This window comes from Eleutherodactylus coqui, chromosome 3, assembly GCF_035609145.1.
Source record: "Eleutherodactylus coqui strain aEleCoq1 chromosome 3, aEleCoq1.hap1, whole genome shotgun sequence".
Lineage (NCBI taxonomy): Eukaryota > Metazoa > Chordata > Amphibia > Anura > Eleutherodactylidae > Eleutherodactylus > Eleutherodactylus coqui.
The window spans coordinates 190459982-190474702 of NC_089839.1; the positions used below are offsets into that span (position 1 = coordinate 190459982).

The 14721-nt window shown below is 44.6% G+C and overlaps 1 protein-coding gene across 1 annotated transcript in view; it reads right to left on the bottom strand.

Annotated features, from left to right (window-relative positions):
* The window catches only part of EOGT (EGF domain specific O-linked N-acetylglucosamine transferase), a 36479-nt gene extending 22225 nt beyond the window's left edge, over positions 1 to 14254 (bottom strand). Inside the window, exons 1-7 of the mRNA XM_066596667.1 lie at positions 14163 to 14254; positions 10922 to 11140; positions 9981 to 10081; positions 7125 to 7233; positions 6959 to 7053; positions 2449 to 2553; positions 245 to 351 (exon numbers count right to left, since the gene is read on the bottom strand). Of these exons, the coding sequence (XP_066452764.1) occupies positions 245 to 351; positions 2449 to 2553; positions 6959 to 7053; positions 7125 to 7233; positions 9981 to 10081; positions 10922 to 11125 (721 nt within the window). The 5' untranslated portion in view covers positions 11126 to 11140; positions 14163 to 14254. The remainder of the gene's footprint in view (positions 1 to 244; positions 352 to 2448; positions 2554 to 6958; positions 7054 to 7124; positions 7234 to 9980; positions 10082 to 10921; positions 11141 to 14162) is intronic.
* Positions 14255 to 14721: the final 467 nt, after the last annotated feature.

Consider the following 14721-nt stretch of genomic DNA (forward strand, 5'->3'; position numbering starts at 1 on the left):
CTCACTTTTTGTCCAAAATCTACCACATAAAATTCTAATTGACTGAATAGATGCCAGATTATCCGATATTCTGAATTATAAAATATTCACACAGAATTACAGAGAAAAGAAAGAAAAAAAGCTAAAATGAAGTCTCAATAGTAAATCTGCAACTACTAACTAGGCAAAGTTCAATTCTATTGTTGATACCCGCAAGCATTTAGCACTGGGCGCATTTACCCTGCCCGCCTACACCCTAACTTACCTGCATCTAACTTCATGATATACGTAGGCTTCTCAACAATAACATCACAATGCCGGTCTTCTATGGGTCTGAATGTTAAGGAGCTGTACGTCTGCAGCTCTGCAAACCTGGAATGATATAAAAAAAAAATCAAAAACAACATTAACAAATTTTCATAGCAAGTTCAATCAGGCAAGTATGATAAGCCAAAAGTCACGGGACAGGAAATAATATTGTGTATCATCCCCTCTAGCCTGGCCAAGTATAGCTATTCGATGTGGCATCAATTCCAAAAGTGGACATAAGACATCTGGAGGGATGCTGAGCCGTGCCATCCGAATATGCCCCACAGCTCTGTGATATTTGTAGATGTAGGATCTCTGGTGTAAATGGACCTCTCCACCACATCCCATAAATGCTCAATTGGGCTCATGTAGGGCAAACATGCAGGCCACACCGCTTGTAGGAACTTTTCAGAGTGTTCCTTGAACCAGTTCTTGTCAACTTGGGCTCGATGGCACGGTGCATTATCCTGCTTGAATATCCCATCATTGTGGGGGTACATGAAGATGAAGAACATAAAGGGTGGCAAATGGCCAGCAAGCAAAAAACGTAGCAGGCACCAGTCAAGGACATTTTTAGCCAGACCAGTGGACCCAACCCATGCCATGAGCACACGGCACACCAGGATGGAACCACCACCAGCCTGCACTGTGCCTTGGTGACAACTGGAGTCCATGGCTTCATAGGGTCTGCGACACACACAAACCCTACCATCAGCCCAAAACAATTGGTACCGTGAATCATCGGACCACATCACACGTTGCCATTCCTCTAGAGTCCTGTTAGTAACCTCGTTTTTAGGCAAAAACGTAGCGACTTTTTAAAAGGTTGTAATTCATAAATCCTGGCCATGAAAAGTTTGTCTACCTTTAGAAAAACTGGCATGCATGGCACAAATGGCTAATAAAAGTGCCCCACAGGAGAGTGGATAAATGGTGGTGGGCCACGAACAATGAGTACCCCCTATCAATGATGAGAATGGAGATCCATATCTCACTGTATGAAGAGAGTGGAGGTTTAACATGTGCCCTGCTGCTCCATTCTTCTGTATGGGAATGATGAAAATTGGCGAGCGCTGTATTCTACTTCTCTTCAGCAGTCCAATAGAGATGAACAAAGTGGCAGTGTATATGTTTGACCGCCACTCCATTCATAAAAAGGGGCATGGGACCCCCATTGTCATGATCAGTGGTGTTCCTCACCCAACACTTATCCTGTAGATAGGGAATATGTTGAGATCTTGGGGCGGCCCCTTTAATGTTTCGTTGTTTTATAAAGAGAGGAAAAACAATCAAAAATAGACTCTGAGATTACCAGAATTCCATTCATTTGCTTTCCATTCCTCTCAGCAGACTCATCATCTTTTGAAATGTGTCCCTTAAGCGTCGTTAGTTCTAGGAACCATCATGGCTGTCAGCCAAGACCAGCATCAACAGACTAATCAGAAACCCAAGTGTCATCCAAGACAGAAGTAAGCGCTTCCTAGGAGAAGACCCCGACGGTGATATTTATGCTCATTTTGCAGCTGGAATTCTATAATCAAGCAGTTTGCAAAAATCCTGCTTTAAACCCAAGGAAAGTAATTCTTGTCATCCTAAATATTTGTTTTCTCCTAAAAGCCGATTTAGCAGTTGGCAATTCACACAATCAATGCCTGCTAAAGCGAGACGCCAAACACTCCCATCGATTTCTGCCCATACGTTTGCGTGGATACATTAATTACAGCTGTCTGACTGTGATTTATATTGCTGGAGTCCAATTACAAGAACCAGTTTTGGATTCTATAAAGGGGGAAATTAAGGTCACTTTCTATTGGCACTAATACAGGTAGATCACATGATCACGGAGAACGTATTCTGTCATCTTTAGTCACGGGTACAAAGTAAACAGCAGTATAAGTGAGGCTTAAAGGGATTTTCCAACCTTAGAAAGCAATGGAATATCAATTTGGGTATGCCGTTGTTAGCTTATCGAAAAACCAACCATTGGATTGCACACTGACAGCTAGAATTGGGTGTCTGCCGTGCTTTATGGAACTCCTCCAGGCACTGTGCAGATACTGCAACTCAGCCCTCTGAGTTTTGTGATCAGTAGGGGTCCTTATGGTAAAATCCCTGCCAATCAGCAAGGGACGGCATATCCTAATTATAGGTAAAACATACCAAGACTGTAGGGGGCTCTTGCGATCACCTTGAGAAAGCAGCTTCTGTGAGTCAAGTTCACAATGGCCGCCAATTTCACCTTCCTGTATAAAGTCTTCTTTAAATCTGTAAAAGAGAAAAAAATATATATACTTAAGATTAATATTCCTTCCTAAAGTCTGAGGGCAGCACAGACCCTTTCCACAGCCAGGACAAGCCCACCTAATGTATAGGGATGAATTATTCATAGTCCCTCCCATCGTGCACTTACACTATCCTACCAGAAAAAAAAATGGAATCAGAGCAAGAATCAAAAGTAGTATTTATTTCAATATGTTAATACTGAGTGAGGATCCTTTGGCCCTAATGATAATCTCCGTGGCATACTTTCTACTTACGTCTGATACACTTTCCCTGGTATTTCCCTCCATTCATCCTGCAAATTTCTAGCGAGTTCTCCAGAAGAGGATGCGTTGGCCTGTCTACAATGGTGCAAGGAGTTTCGTCATTGGCCTTCACCATCAGGTCAATATTCATCTTGGCATCTACTATAGGACTGCTACGCACGTGCGGGATTCCCAGGCGCTCTCTTGATTTGCAGCGTCTCATGTATATCTCAAAAAACAACTTTACATATATCCTAATGCACATGCACAGCAGTCTATGTAAAATGCCAGGATGAATATTTACCTGATGGAGGATGCCTGGGCCCCTCATTCTGCCAGACCCGGATGATGTTCTTGGGACAGAGGTGTATGTGGGTGTTACCTCTTGGATTGGTTAATGGATAGATGTATTTTGTATATATTATGTACTATGTTGCATGTATTCACAGCTTGACAAAGACCCTAAGTGGGTCGAAACGTTGTTGCTTTTATTTGTCGCAGAGAAATAAAGGAGATTTGGATATGGTATTGCACCAAAGTCTGCTGCCCTCATCTTTCTACATTGGATTCTGTTAGGATTGCTGGTTCACTATCCTTTGGGTGTTGTATGTCTGCCTCACTGACTTCAGTTTAAGAAGTTTGTGCTGCTGATTACCTGTTTTTTGGACATTCTGTTAGTAGAAAGTATGTCATAGAGAGTATTCAATGTGACTAGGGCCAAAGTAGCCCCACTAAGTATTAACATCTATCTATCTATCTATCTATATATAAAATGTATATAAAGACGAAAGCCCTCACTCACTGACTGACTCACTGACTGACTGACTGACTCGCCAAAAGTTCTCCAACTTCCCGATGTCGTAGAAACATGAATTTTGGCACAAGCATAGATTATCTCCAAAATAGGAAAAGTAATTGGGTCCCAACTCGATTATTCAATTCTAGCGCAAAAGAATTAGCGTCGAAATTTAACGTACATAATCTAAATCTCTCACTTCCCAATGTCATAGAAACTTAAAATTTGGCACGCACATTGAATATGTCATAAATAGGAAAAGCTAATGGGTCCCAACTCGATTATTCAATTCTATGCGCAAAAGAATTAGCGTCCAAATTTTACATGCGGAATGTAATTTTCTCACTTTCCGGTGTCATAGAAAGGTGAAATTTGTCACGAGCATTATGTCATAAATAGGAAAAGCTAATGGGTCCCAACTCAATTATTCAATTCTAAGCGCAAAAGAATTAGCGTCCAAATTTTACGTACGGAATGTAATTTGCTCACTTTCTGGTGTCATAGAAAGGTGAAATTTGTCACTAGCATTCATAAATTTGCCACGACTTCATAAGATTTTCTGTGTGAACACCAGATAAACACCAGTACCAAATTAACTCGGGTGAAGCCGGGTATATCAGTTAGTATGGATATAAATACTACTTTTGATTTTAGCTCAGATGTCCAATTACTTTAGGTAGGATAGTGCACATTTTAAGACCAGTACTAGTATTGTTTAATGAAAGTATTTTAAGACACACGAGAAGCATCTTGGATAAATCTTCTAAGAAGACTTGCACGATCTCTGCCCAGGAGGTAGCTGCTGCTCTAGTGGAATGAGCTCTAAATGTTGATGGAAGATCCAATCCTGAAACCTTATATCACCCATAAATACATAAGACATGATGCATCATGCCAGTGAACACTTGGAGGCTTTTTCTCTTTGCTTTGGTCTAAGCACTGAATGAAAATGTCTCTTATTGTCGTCAACATTGAGGTTCTAGATAAGCAGAAGGAAACTGCCCTCTTGACACCTCAGCCAATACTTAATCTAATGAACATCATTGCAATAAGTCATTCTGTAATAGGATCACTGGACCCCTGTCTAGCAACTTTCTTCATTTTCTATCTATGTCACGTGACCCACCGCCTGAAAAATACCTCCACTTCCTCTGACATCATGTCGGCATTTGCCACTTCCTTCCCTGTCTATAGCCTCCAACATCCTGTAAGCAGTGCATGATGGGAGGACAGGGAACTAAGCACTGTGCTGTATTGCTCATGTGCAGTTCAGAGTGCTGGAAGCTCCTGACTGTCTCCTTCAGCTGGTTCTCTCCGGCACTCTGAGTGAGAGGAAGGTAGGTGCTGGTAAGTTGCAGGACCTGTGAGCTGGGGGCGGAGCTACTGTGCTGGCCAGTAAACAAGCTCTGTGCATGCTGGAAGTTGCAGGTAACAGTTTGTTGTGAAGATTACTGCAGAACCGATTCTTGTAAAGACAGCGGCAGATCGGCAGCTACATGGGATGAGGGTTCAGAGCGGGAGATAATAGATACAGGCTGCTGCTACTTAGCTGTACCTGCTAGACTTCAGCAGTTTTAGAATTTCCATTTTTTGCATTGGAAACCCCTTTAATTGGGAACTGCAGAGCTTTTATGCTGACCCTACCTGATTTGTTAGACCCGATGACAATGAAGCATCTTCCAGGCAGACGGTCTCCTAAGCAATGGGGCCGTGGTTCAAACCTCAGCTGGTGTGAGATTTTGGCAAATCTCGTCCACATGGCTGGCTAATTCTGGGAAGTTCTGCTGCAAATCCGCCCTGTGTGAACCCAGCCTAAAGCTTCCAAACTTCGTTCGAAAATTGTAATAAAGTTTCAAACCAAGACTGTCGGGGCCAGAATGGAGCCATCAAAGTGATTCAAGGATGTTCCTGTTTGATCGTCCATAGTGTTCTGGTAATCACAGGTACTGAAGGATAATAATAAAGGAATATTCCTTTGCAGTTGAAGAAGAACACATCCAGAAGAGATGAGATGTTGGTTTGCTCAAGGAGCAGAACTCAGGACACTTGCGATTCCCTTCGCCATTTCATTTACTTCTGGTGGTCACCACCTCCCAATTATTGTCTGAAACAATGAGAGCAACTCCCATTCTACTAGACCCAAACAACTGCTACACAGAAAGTCTGATTGTAAGTTCATCTATCCCCAATTGCTCTGAGTTCTTGACAATAGTCTTCTGTCCAAGGCAGGATGCATTCACATTTTTTTAATTAACCCTTTCCATCCACTGTCTGACATCTGAAGACATTCTGATTGAAGGCTGTACAGCTGCGATATCGGAAGACGTCCGGCAGGGTATTCTTACTGTATATTACTGGCCGCTCTGTTGTCGGGGGCCTTTCCAGCATGTACCATACCGCAGTACTGGTTCTAGCCAGCAGATGGCGCCATTGTATAATGGCAGAAAGAGAAAGCCTCCTAGGAAACCCTGAATCCAAAATTGGATTGCAAAGGGTTAATGAGGAACTTGTGGTGGTCCCTTGTTTGCTTATATCGTATACCCAAGTGAGATTGTGTTGTTTTTGATCATTGGTTAGAAGCGAGCCAATGTCAGCCTGGTGGGCTTCAGTTCTCTGAAGTTTAATGATAACCACATTTCTGCAAGGGATCACCGCCCTGTATCCACTTGCCTAAAGGCTCCATACACGGTACAGTTTAGTTATCTGAACCTGCTGAGAACACAGCAGCCTGACGGATCTCTAATGTATACAGGGGTGGCTCAGCGTTCCCCCAACATATGATATTAGATGAAAGAAGGATCGATAATGACGATTTTTGAACCCTGATCCTTTTACTCCCCTCCAGAGAAGCTGCCACCAGACCTACCTGGCTGCTGCTAACTACCTAAACACATGGCCAAGCTATACATTCATTCGGATGGGGCAGTCGGAAGAAACAGTCGTAGGATGAAACATTCTTTGTCCGACAGTTCTTGAAGATGTATGGGGATCTTAAGACATGAGCTTCCTTCCTATCCCCTCTTGATACATGTGCGGTAAAGGTAATCTAACTTACTACAGGAAATTGAGTCAATGGGACCCCCAGAATTCAAGTGCTTGACTATCTCCAATAGTCTCACTGAAATGAATGGAGGGGTGGCACGCAAGCATAACCACCACTCCATTTATTCAGGGACATTTGGGACTCTTGTCCTTGTGATCAGTGGGGTCCCAGTAAGCAGACTCCCACCAGATAGTTATCTCTATTTCTCATGAACAGGGAATGACTTCACTTTGTGGGCAACTCCTTTAACATTTCTTATGCTTTATTACAAACTGGACCACAGCCTTAATATGAAGCACTACAGACCTGTCTTGTGATCGTCTAGAATTTCTCAAGTCCAAATAAAGGTTGGTGGCCCTGCAGTGCTGGAGGTGGCTAGAACAGGCTAAGAGAGAGTCTCCCTGTAAGAAAGAGACACGTCAGGCAACCGGCATTACAACTCAGGAGAAGTAATACACATGACAATACAGACCTGCTCACGTGGACGACAGAGGACTTGTGATTCAGCCAGCCGCTCCATAACATAACCAAAGTCTGCTTGCCTCCAAAAGACTTCTTGAGCGCTCTCCAAGTTCCTTGCCCTAAGGCAACAGGATCACGTTAATCATTAAATGACTGCTGGAAGAACTGCGTTATTTGTTATACATATTTATAACATGCCAAGATATCTGCACTTACATCTCTATTAGGGTCTCCGCAACAACTTAAAAAAAAAAATCATATATATATATATATATATATATATCCTTGCTTCTTGGGAACCTCACTTAAAGGGGCGTTCCAGGCACAGACTGACATTTTAAAAATCTAATGTACATCATCACAGTAAGTCATTCTGTAATAGGTTCACTGTTCCGAGTCTTGCTACTTTCTTCATTTTCTATGTCACGTGACCCTTCGCCTGAAAAATAGCTCAGCTTCCTCTGACATCTGGTCCACCTTTACTACTTCCTCCCCTGTCCACAGCCTCCAACATCCTGTGAGCAGTGCATGATGGGAGGAAGCACCGCTCTGTATTGCTCACATGCAGTTCAGAGTGCCGGAAAGGTTCTGTCCGTCTGCTTCAGCAGGTCTCTCTGGCACTCTGAGTGAGAGGGTAGTTGGTGCTGGTAAGTTGTAGGACCTGTGAGCTGTGGGCGGAGCTACTGTGCTGGCCGGTTGGAAGTTGTAGGTAACAATCTGTTGCTATGCTTACTGTGGAAGTGATGCATGTAAATGCAGCGGCAGATCAGTGGCTGCAAGAAATGAAAAGTGTACTTGGCTGTACCTCCTAGCTATCAGCATTTTTAGAATTTCCATTTTGTGCCTGGAAAACCCCTTTAAGAGCTTAAAGGGGTTTTCTGGGGCTAAACTATTGATGACATATCCTCACGATAGATCATCAATAGCTGATTGGTAGGGGTCCACCACTCAGAATGCCCGCCAATCAGCTGATTCAAATGACAGTGGCGCTTGGGTGAGTCACTCCAGTCCATACCAGGTACAGCATTGTACATTGAATAGCGGCTGTGCTTGGTATTGCAACTCATTTAAATGGGACTTAAGCTGTTTTTAGGCCACATGACCGACGAACGTGACATCACAGGCCTGAGAAGAGGCCGAAATACGCAATGATAGTGTCTGCCTAGCCTTCACACAAAATTCAAACTCTGTTAGTGGACAATCATTTGTCCTCAGACTACCATTGTTGGCAGCACATCACAATTATGTGTTCCACATGAAAGATGCGATCACCCAACACATGAGCGTCTGCTCACTTGTTGGGAGATTGTTGGCACATTCAGACGGGTCGATTATCAGGCAATTAAATGTTCGAGTCTGATCTTCAGGCTCTGCTTCTGTTTTCTTCAGTTTGTGACAGAAAGATTATACTTTTGTGGGGGAAATTTACGAACCCCATTTATACAACGCCAGGCTTAGCAGGATTTCCGCCGGTGTACGGAGCGCTGAATACATAAAAAAGCGCGTGCCTCTTCATACATTCAGCGCATCCCGACAGCTCCGTGTGCCTTCTCAGCAACGTATGCCAGGTCCGACCTGGCGTACACTTCTGGTATAATTTAAGCAAGTTTCTCACGCAAATTATACACACATCTATTGATCCATGGCAGCCACTCCCCCTCTTGAAAGCCCGCCTACTTTTTTTTTCAGAAAAGTGATTGGGCCAGCGCAGAGAAGGAAAAAGTTGCAAATACTTGCTTGCCCAAAAATATGTGGCTTTTTCATGCCAGAAGCTGGTGTAAAAGCTTTTTTAGGCGTGGGCCTGTCTGTGAAAAACGGATCCATTGAAAGGAATAAACAACGGATAGAAATGGAAAGCATTGCGTTTGCATCCGTTTCCGATTGACCTAAATGTTAAAGAATGGAATCGACCATAGTGGTTCTGTCATTCTGAGCGGGAGAAATATTCTCCATCCAAAAAACGGTACCATTATGGAAAGGATGCGACCTGGAAAGATTGCAATTGGAGATGAGCGAGCATACTCGCTAAGGACAATTGCTCAATCGAGCATTGTCCTTAGTGTGTATCTCCCCACTTGGAAGAAAAGGTTCGGCTGCCGGCGCGGGTGACAGGTGAGTTTCGGCAGTGAGCAGGAGGGAGCGGAGGGGAGAGAGAGATCTCCCCTCCATTCCTCCCCGCTCTCCTCCGCCGCTGGCACCCGAACCTTTTCTCTCGAGCGGGCAGGTACTCGCTAAGGGCAATGCTCGCTCATCACTAATTGCAATCCATGGGTCTTTTAACTGATCCGTTTATTTCTGTTCTTCTGATCAGAGCATAGAACAGAAACCATAACGATAATGTAAACTGAGCCGGTTCTCGTTTGACAGAGCGAGTGACGTCACCGCTAGCTTGTTTGCCCTCGTGCAGCCTGTGTGAACAGGCAAGTGCATTGTTCGCTCGGTCAAATACGAAGCGAATACAGGGACTGAACGATTGCTGTTTAAACCGAAGAAGAAGCAAACAAACCATCGATGGTTGATGGCATGCATAAAATGAAAGACGAATGAAAAGTGAACGATCCTCATTCGCCGTTGACTTGCGTTTATTCCAAACGACTATTACCGTTCACTTTCGCTCATTTGAACCCCATCTAGTGACACCGACTGCATTTAACAAGTATGTGAATCTATTTGCGCGTGTGTTGCATGCGCATTACCGTACGGATGAGCCCTCACCCTACTTGACAACCACCGACCTAACGTCCTGACAAAGAGATTTGCTGACAACATCCGGGTAAAACTAGGATGTGCTGCAGAGAAGAAGCAATGTTAGAGGAGATTAGGACAATTATAAGATAAGGTCTCGCACTATAAGACAAGCACATACCAACCAGAGTCCACCTTGTCACAGACCGGATAGCTGAACCTGCGCTCCTTCCTGCACGACGTCTCGTAACCCCAGCAGGAATCTAGTTGTGTCAGGTGTTCCTAAAATGTGCACAGCGCTTCATTAGCTGAAAACAGGGACGTTTACGCAAACTGACAACAGTGACACAACAGCCATGAGGCAGCTTTACGAGAAAAATCACAGCCACAAAATCAAAGTCCATCAATACATAGGGAAATACATCACCTCAGGTCACACATATATGAAGTTCCCTCTGGACGAAGCTGAGGGCGAAACATGCGCCTCAGGGCGCAGGGATTTCAAGACCCTCCGTCACGTGGCAACACTTTATTATGATACTGGGCTTGGTTGTGTCTATTATCGGTTGATATGAGCATGATTTTCTTTGGGAACTTCTTATATGTGTGACAGGAGGTCATGTATTTCCCTATGTATTGATGCTGCATTTCCTTCATGTTCTGTCTTTTAACCCTTTCCAATCCACTGTCTGACGTCTAATGACATTCTAAATGAAAGGCTGTACAGCACCGATGTCAGAAGACGTCCAGCAGGGTATTCTTACTGTAGATTACTGGGCGCTCTGTTATCGGGGGCCTTTCCAGCTTGTCCCACACCGCATTGTATAATGGCAAAAGGAGAAAGCCCCCTAGGAAACTCTGAATCCAAAATTGGATTGCAAAGGGTTAAATGTTTGCAGCAGTCTGACATTTATCATCTGTTCTATGAATAAGGGATAAATGTCCTTAGTGGGAAAACCCCTTTAAAGAGAGTTTTGAACAACTTTTTATGACATTTCCACGTCATGCTTCAAAAATAGTAGAGTACAATTCAATTCACGTCAATCGCTGCAACTTCCCTGGTATACATATTAACACTAGCAGTTAGTTTAACCCTTTAGGCTCAGGTTTTGTAGAACTTACCCTAAAAGGACAGTGGGGGTCCTGACTGCAGAATTTGGCCACATCCTGGTTATTGTGCAGGAAGTAGGGCAAGTGCCCAGCTGGTAGATTGATTTTCTGAAAGTCGTAGGGCCGGGAAGAGACATTCTGGTCCGCAGAGACAATGAGGCTTTGAGCAGCAAGGTTTACAATGTGTAAAAGTACTCCGAAGACTGAACAGACCATGACAACGCTCAGCTTCTAGAAAGAAACCGCAAGGAGAAATCAAACAAGAATCCTCATCAGGAAGGAAGAATACACCAATGAAAAATAAGTGTTCCCTGATTAATTATAATCTGCTCACAGAGGAAGCCCGTACTGAGACACCCAGCCATCAGCTGTTATCGATGTGGGGAAACTAGCTGCTGGTTTTTGTTTCCCTAGAGTGCCTCCACAGGAATTATCAGACATTGCATAGTTTACATTGAAATCAGTGAGTGGTCTGTGTAATGTATGGACCGTACTGGGTCCTCCGGAGTGAGAGATGCTCGTTATAGCCGATGAGGGTCTGTTAAAGGGGTTTTCTGGGACTACACTACTGATCGCTTGTCCTCAGGATAGGTCATCAATAGCTGATCAGTGGGGGTCTGCTAATCAGTTGAAGCAATCAGGGTGAGCAATGCAGTCTCATCTCAAGCCTGTGACTTCACGTTCATCAATCACATGGCCTGAGAGCAGCTCAGACTTATTCAAGTGAATGTTTGGAGCTGCAATACCAGGCACAGCCACTATACAATGTGCAGTGCTGTACCTGATATGGACTAAAGTGACAGTGGGTGCTGTTCTCACTTCAATCAGTTGAGCAGCAAGGATTCTGAACAGCGGACCCTGCTGATCAACTAGTAATGTTCTATCCTTAGAATAGGTCATCAGCAGTGTAGTCCCAGAAAACCCCTTTAATTTATAATCCCTTAAAGGGGTTTTATAGGCAGTGTCGGCTGTACCAGGGTCAGATTGGAAATTGAAATCAATGAGAGCTGCGCCTGTAGCTATGAGCGCCGGCCACTAGATAGGGCTTGGAGCAGTGTAGCCCGGCATTGACAGCCAGCAATGGGAGGGGTTGGGGTGGAGCTTAGCTCCACTCTGTCCCACCCCCTCCCATTGCAAACAACTGGAGGGGAGGAGAGAGGCAGATAGTCGGCGAGGGGGAGGGAAAGTGGAAGAAAGCTCAGATGGTAGCGTATATAGGCCGGACATGAAAAAGGCGGCCGACATACGCTCGCTCCCTCTCACTCCCTCCCCCGCTACCTCCTGCTTGCTCATCTGTACTAGCTAAGCTTTCCTTCACCTGGGTAAAGATTCAGCTCACTGCTCTAGTCTTGTACATAAAATCCCTGATCAGGACAGAGAGGTTGTTGGTCTTGCACCCAGGGCACATGCCCCACCCAACTGGTATATGATCGTGTCAAGTTGTCTTTTTTTTTTTTAAATAAATACCACTTCTCCACCTTCTCATCTCGCTCCCTCACCCCTCTAAATCAGTTTTTCTACAATACATCAATGTAACCAGCACTCGATGTGAACTATACATTATATACATTTAATAGTTTATATTTTTCAACATTTTTAGTTGTGTCACTTTCAGTCCATCGCCTGTCAGGGAGTCTGGAGATGTCTGGGAACGGTCTGCGAACAAATAAACGATCACCTTTGACACGCGACGACTAGCAAACAACAAGCGGTCGTTTTATTTTCATACGATTTAACGATTATTTGAATTAAAATCATTCCGTGTAAAAGGGCCCTCAGGGCTCCTGCACCCTGGTGATTGCGATATCGCTGCGTTTTGTTTAACGCACATGTCAATAGGACTTTCTAATGTTAGAAACGCATCGCACAAAAATCGCAAGTTTGTGCTTGCGATTTTTGTGCGATGCGTTTTTAACATTAAAAAGTCCTATTGACATTCGCATTAAAAAAACGCAGAAATATCGCGATCACCAGGGTGTAGGAGCCCTAAATGTACGTTCACACGTGGCGGAATTTATACGGATTTTCTGCAGCAGATTTTGCCGCGGATCCACAGCGAGCGCCACCCCTTCAGTTCACGGTGTGATGTCTGCTGTGGATCCGCACCAAAATCCACACTATATGGTGCAGATTATTTTGCACCAACTATCCATACCAAATCCGCTACGTGTGAGCTCATCACCGGGGTATGTTCACATGGCGGATGGCGCCTGCGAAACCGAGGCAGAAATCTGCACCTACTCTGCCTTGTGTTTACATAAGGATCAGCATGCAGATTTACCCGTCAATGGGCGAAACCCTAGTGCAAAATTCTGACGCATTTCTTGACGCACTTCTGCAATCTGCGAAGAATCACGCTAAAATTCCATATGCGAATTTGCGTGAAAAAACGTAACAGAATGGATAGAGATTTCTACTTTGGTTTTACAGGTGGAAGCGTGTACAACCATTGAATTCCACCACGTGAACATAACCGTAGGGCCCTTTTACACGGCCGATAAATCGTTCAGACTGCGGCATCTAGAGTGTATCTGAACCATTATGCCCAACTGAACGACGCATGAGAATTTGTTCGCCGTCCGTTTCTGCTTGCGTTCGCCTCTGTATTCGGCAGTAAGCACCGCCCATAGCATGCTATGGAAAAGCGCTTTTTCCTGCCCATGAGTAGAAATCAATTGCGATTTTCTGCTCGCGGGGGGAAAAAAAATAAAAAATAAAAAAAATAATAAAAAAAATAAAATCGCAGCATGCTCTGCTTTGAGGCGGATTCCATGCGGATGGCTTCCATTGAAGTGAACTAAAGCTGTCCGACCCGCGGCCTGTCTGCAATCATCAGGCCGTCTCGTGAAAAATCCCTTCAAAAGCCATAAATTCTATAAATCCAGGTCAGAGGACCTGCTGGGTATTGTAGTCCCTATAGCTGGGTGTACAAGCATCATGCTGGGACTTGTAGTGCCACAGGTTGAATTATCATAGGGGAGTTGGTAGAGCAGGTGCACAAGCAGTTGACCCTAGCAACCAATCAGCTCGCTGCTTTCACTTTCCCTCACTGCCTTGGTTGCTAGGGGCAACTGCCTTACGTTTCCATTGTAGCAGGGTTGCTATATCCCGCCTGTGACAGTGCAGAGCATGCTGGGAGTTGTAGTTCTTGCAGTGTGCAGCACCACACATACATATATATATATATATATATATATATATATATATATATATATATATAATGTCTGTCCCCGCGCAGCCCTCCTCCTCTTACCCGGCTCTAGATGGTCAGTGTCCGGCTGCATCACCCCTCACTCTCCGGCTCGCTATACAGCGGGAGGGCCGGCTCTGGTCTCGGCCGGAAGCCCGGGGTGGTGACAGGGAGGAGGAGGGTGGTCACACATGGGGAGGCGGGGGGAGAACCGCCCTGTGTGTGGCGGGGAGCAGAGGATACAGGTGGCAGGATGCCCTCCCTGTGCCCTCTGGCAGGCTCATGCTCACCCCCATGTGGTACTGATAATGCCCCTCCCTGGCAGGGCTCCAGCTCTTGTTCACAAGTGCCATTTCTAAGGGCTCATTCACACGGTGTATTTGCGCTCCATAGTGCGTGCGCGTAATACGAATTGCGTTCTTCACATATTTATATTACATGTATGAGAAAAAGCGCAGCATGTCCTATTTTGGTCCGTATTACAGACTGAGCTAGCCCATTAACATCACTGGGGCGGTGCCGATACACGTTTAATATACAGGATATGTGCGCATTTATGCATGAAGGCGGGAGAAATCTGTGGAACGTTCGCAATGTATAACTGAATACGTGCGCAAAAAAT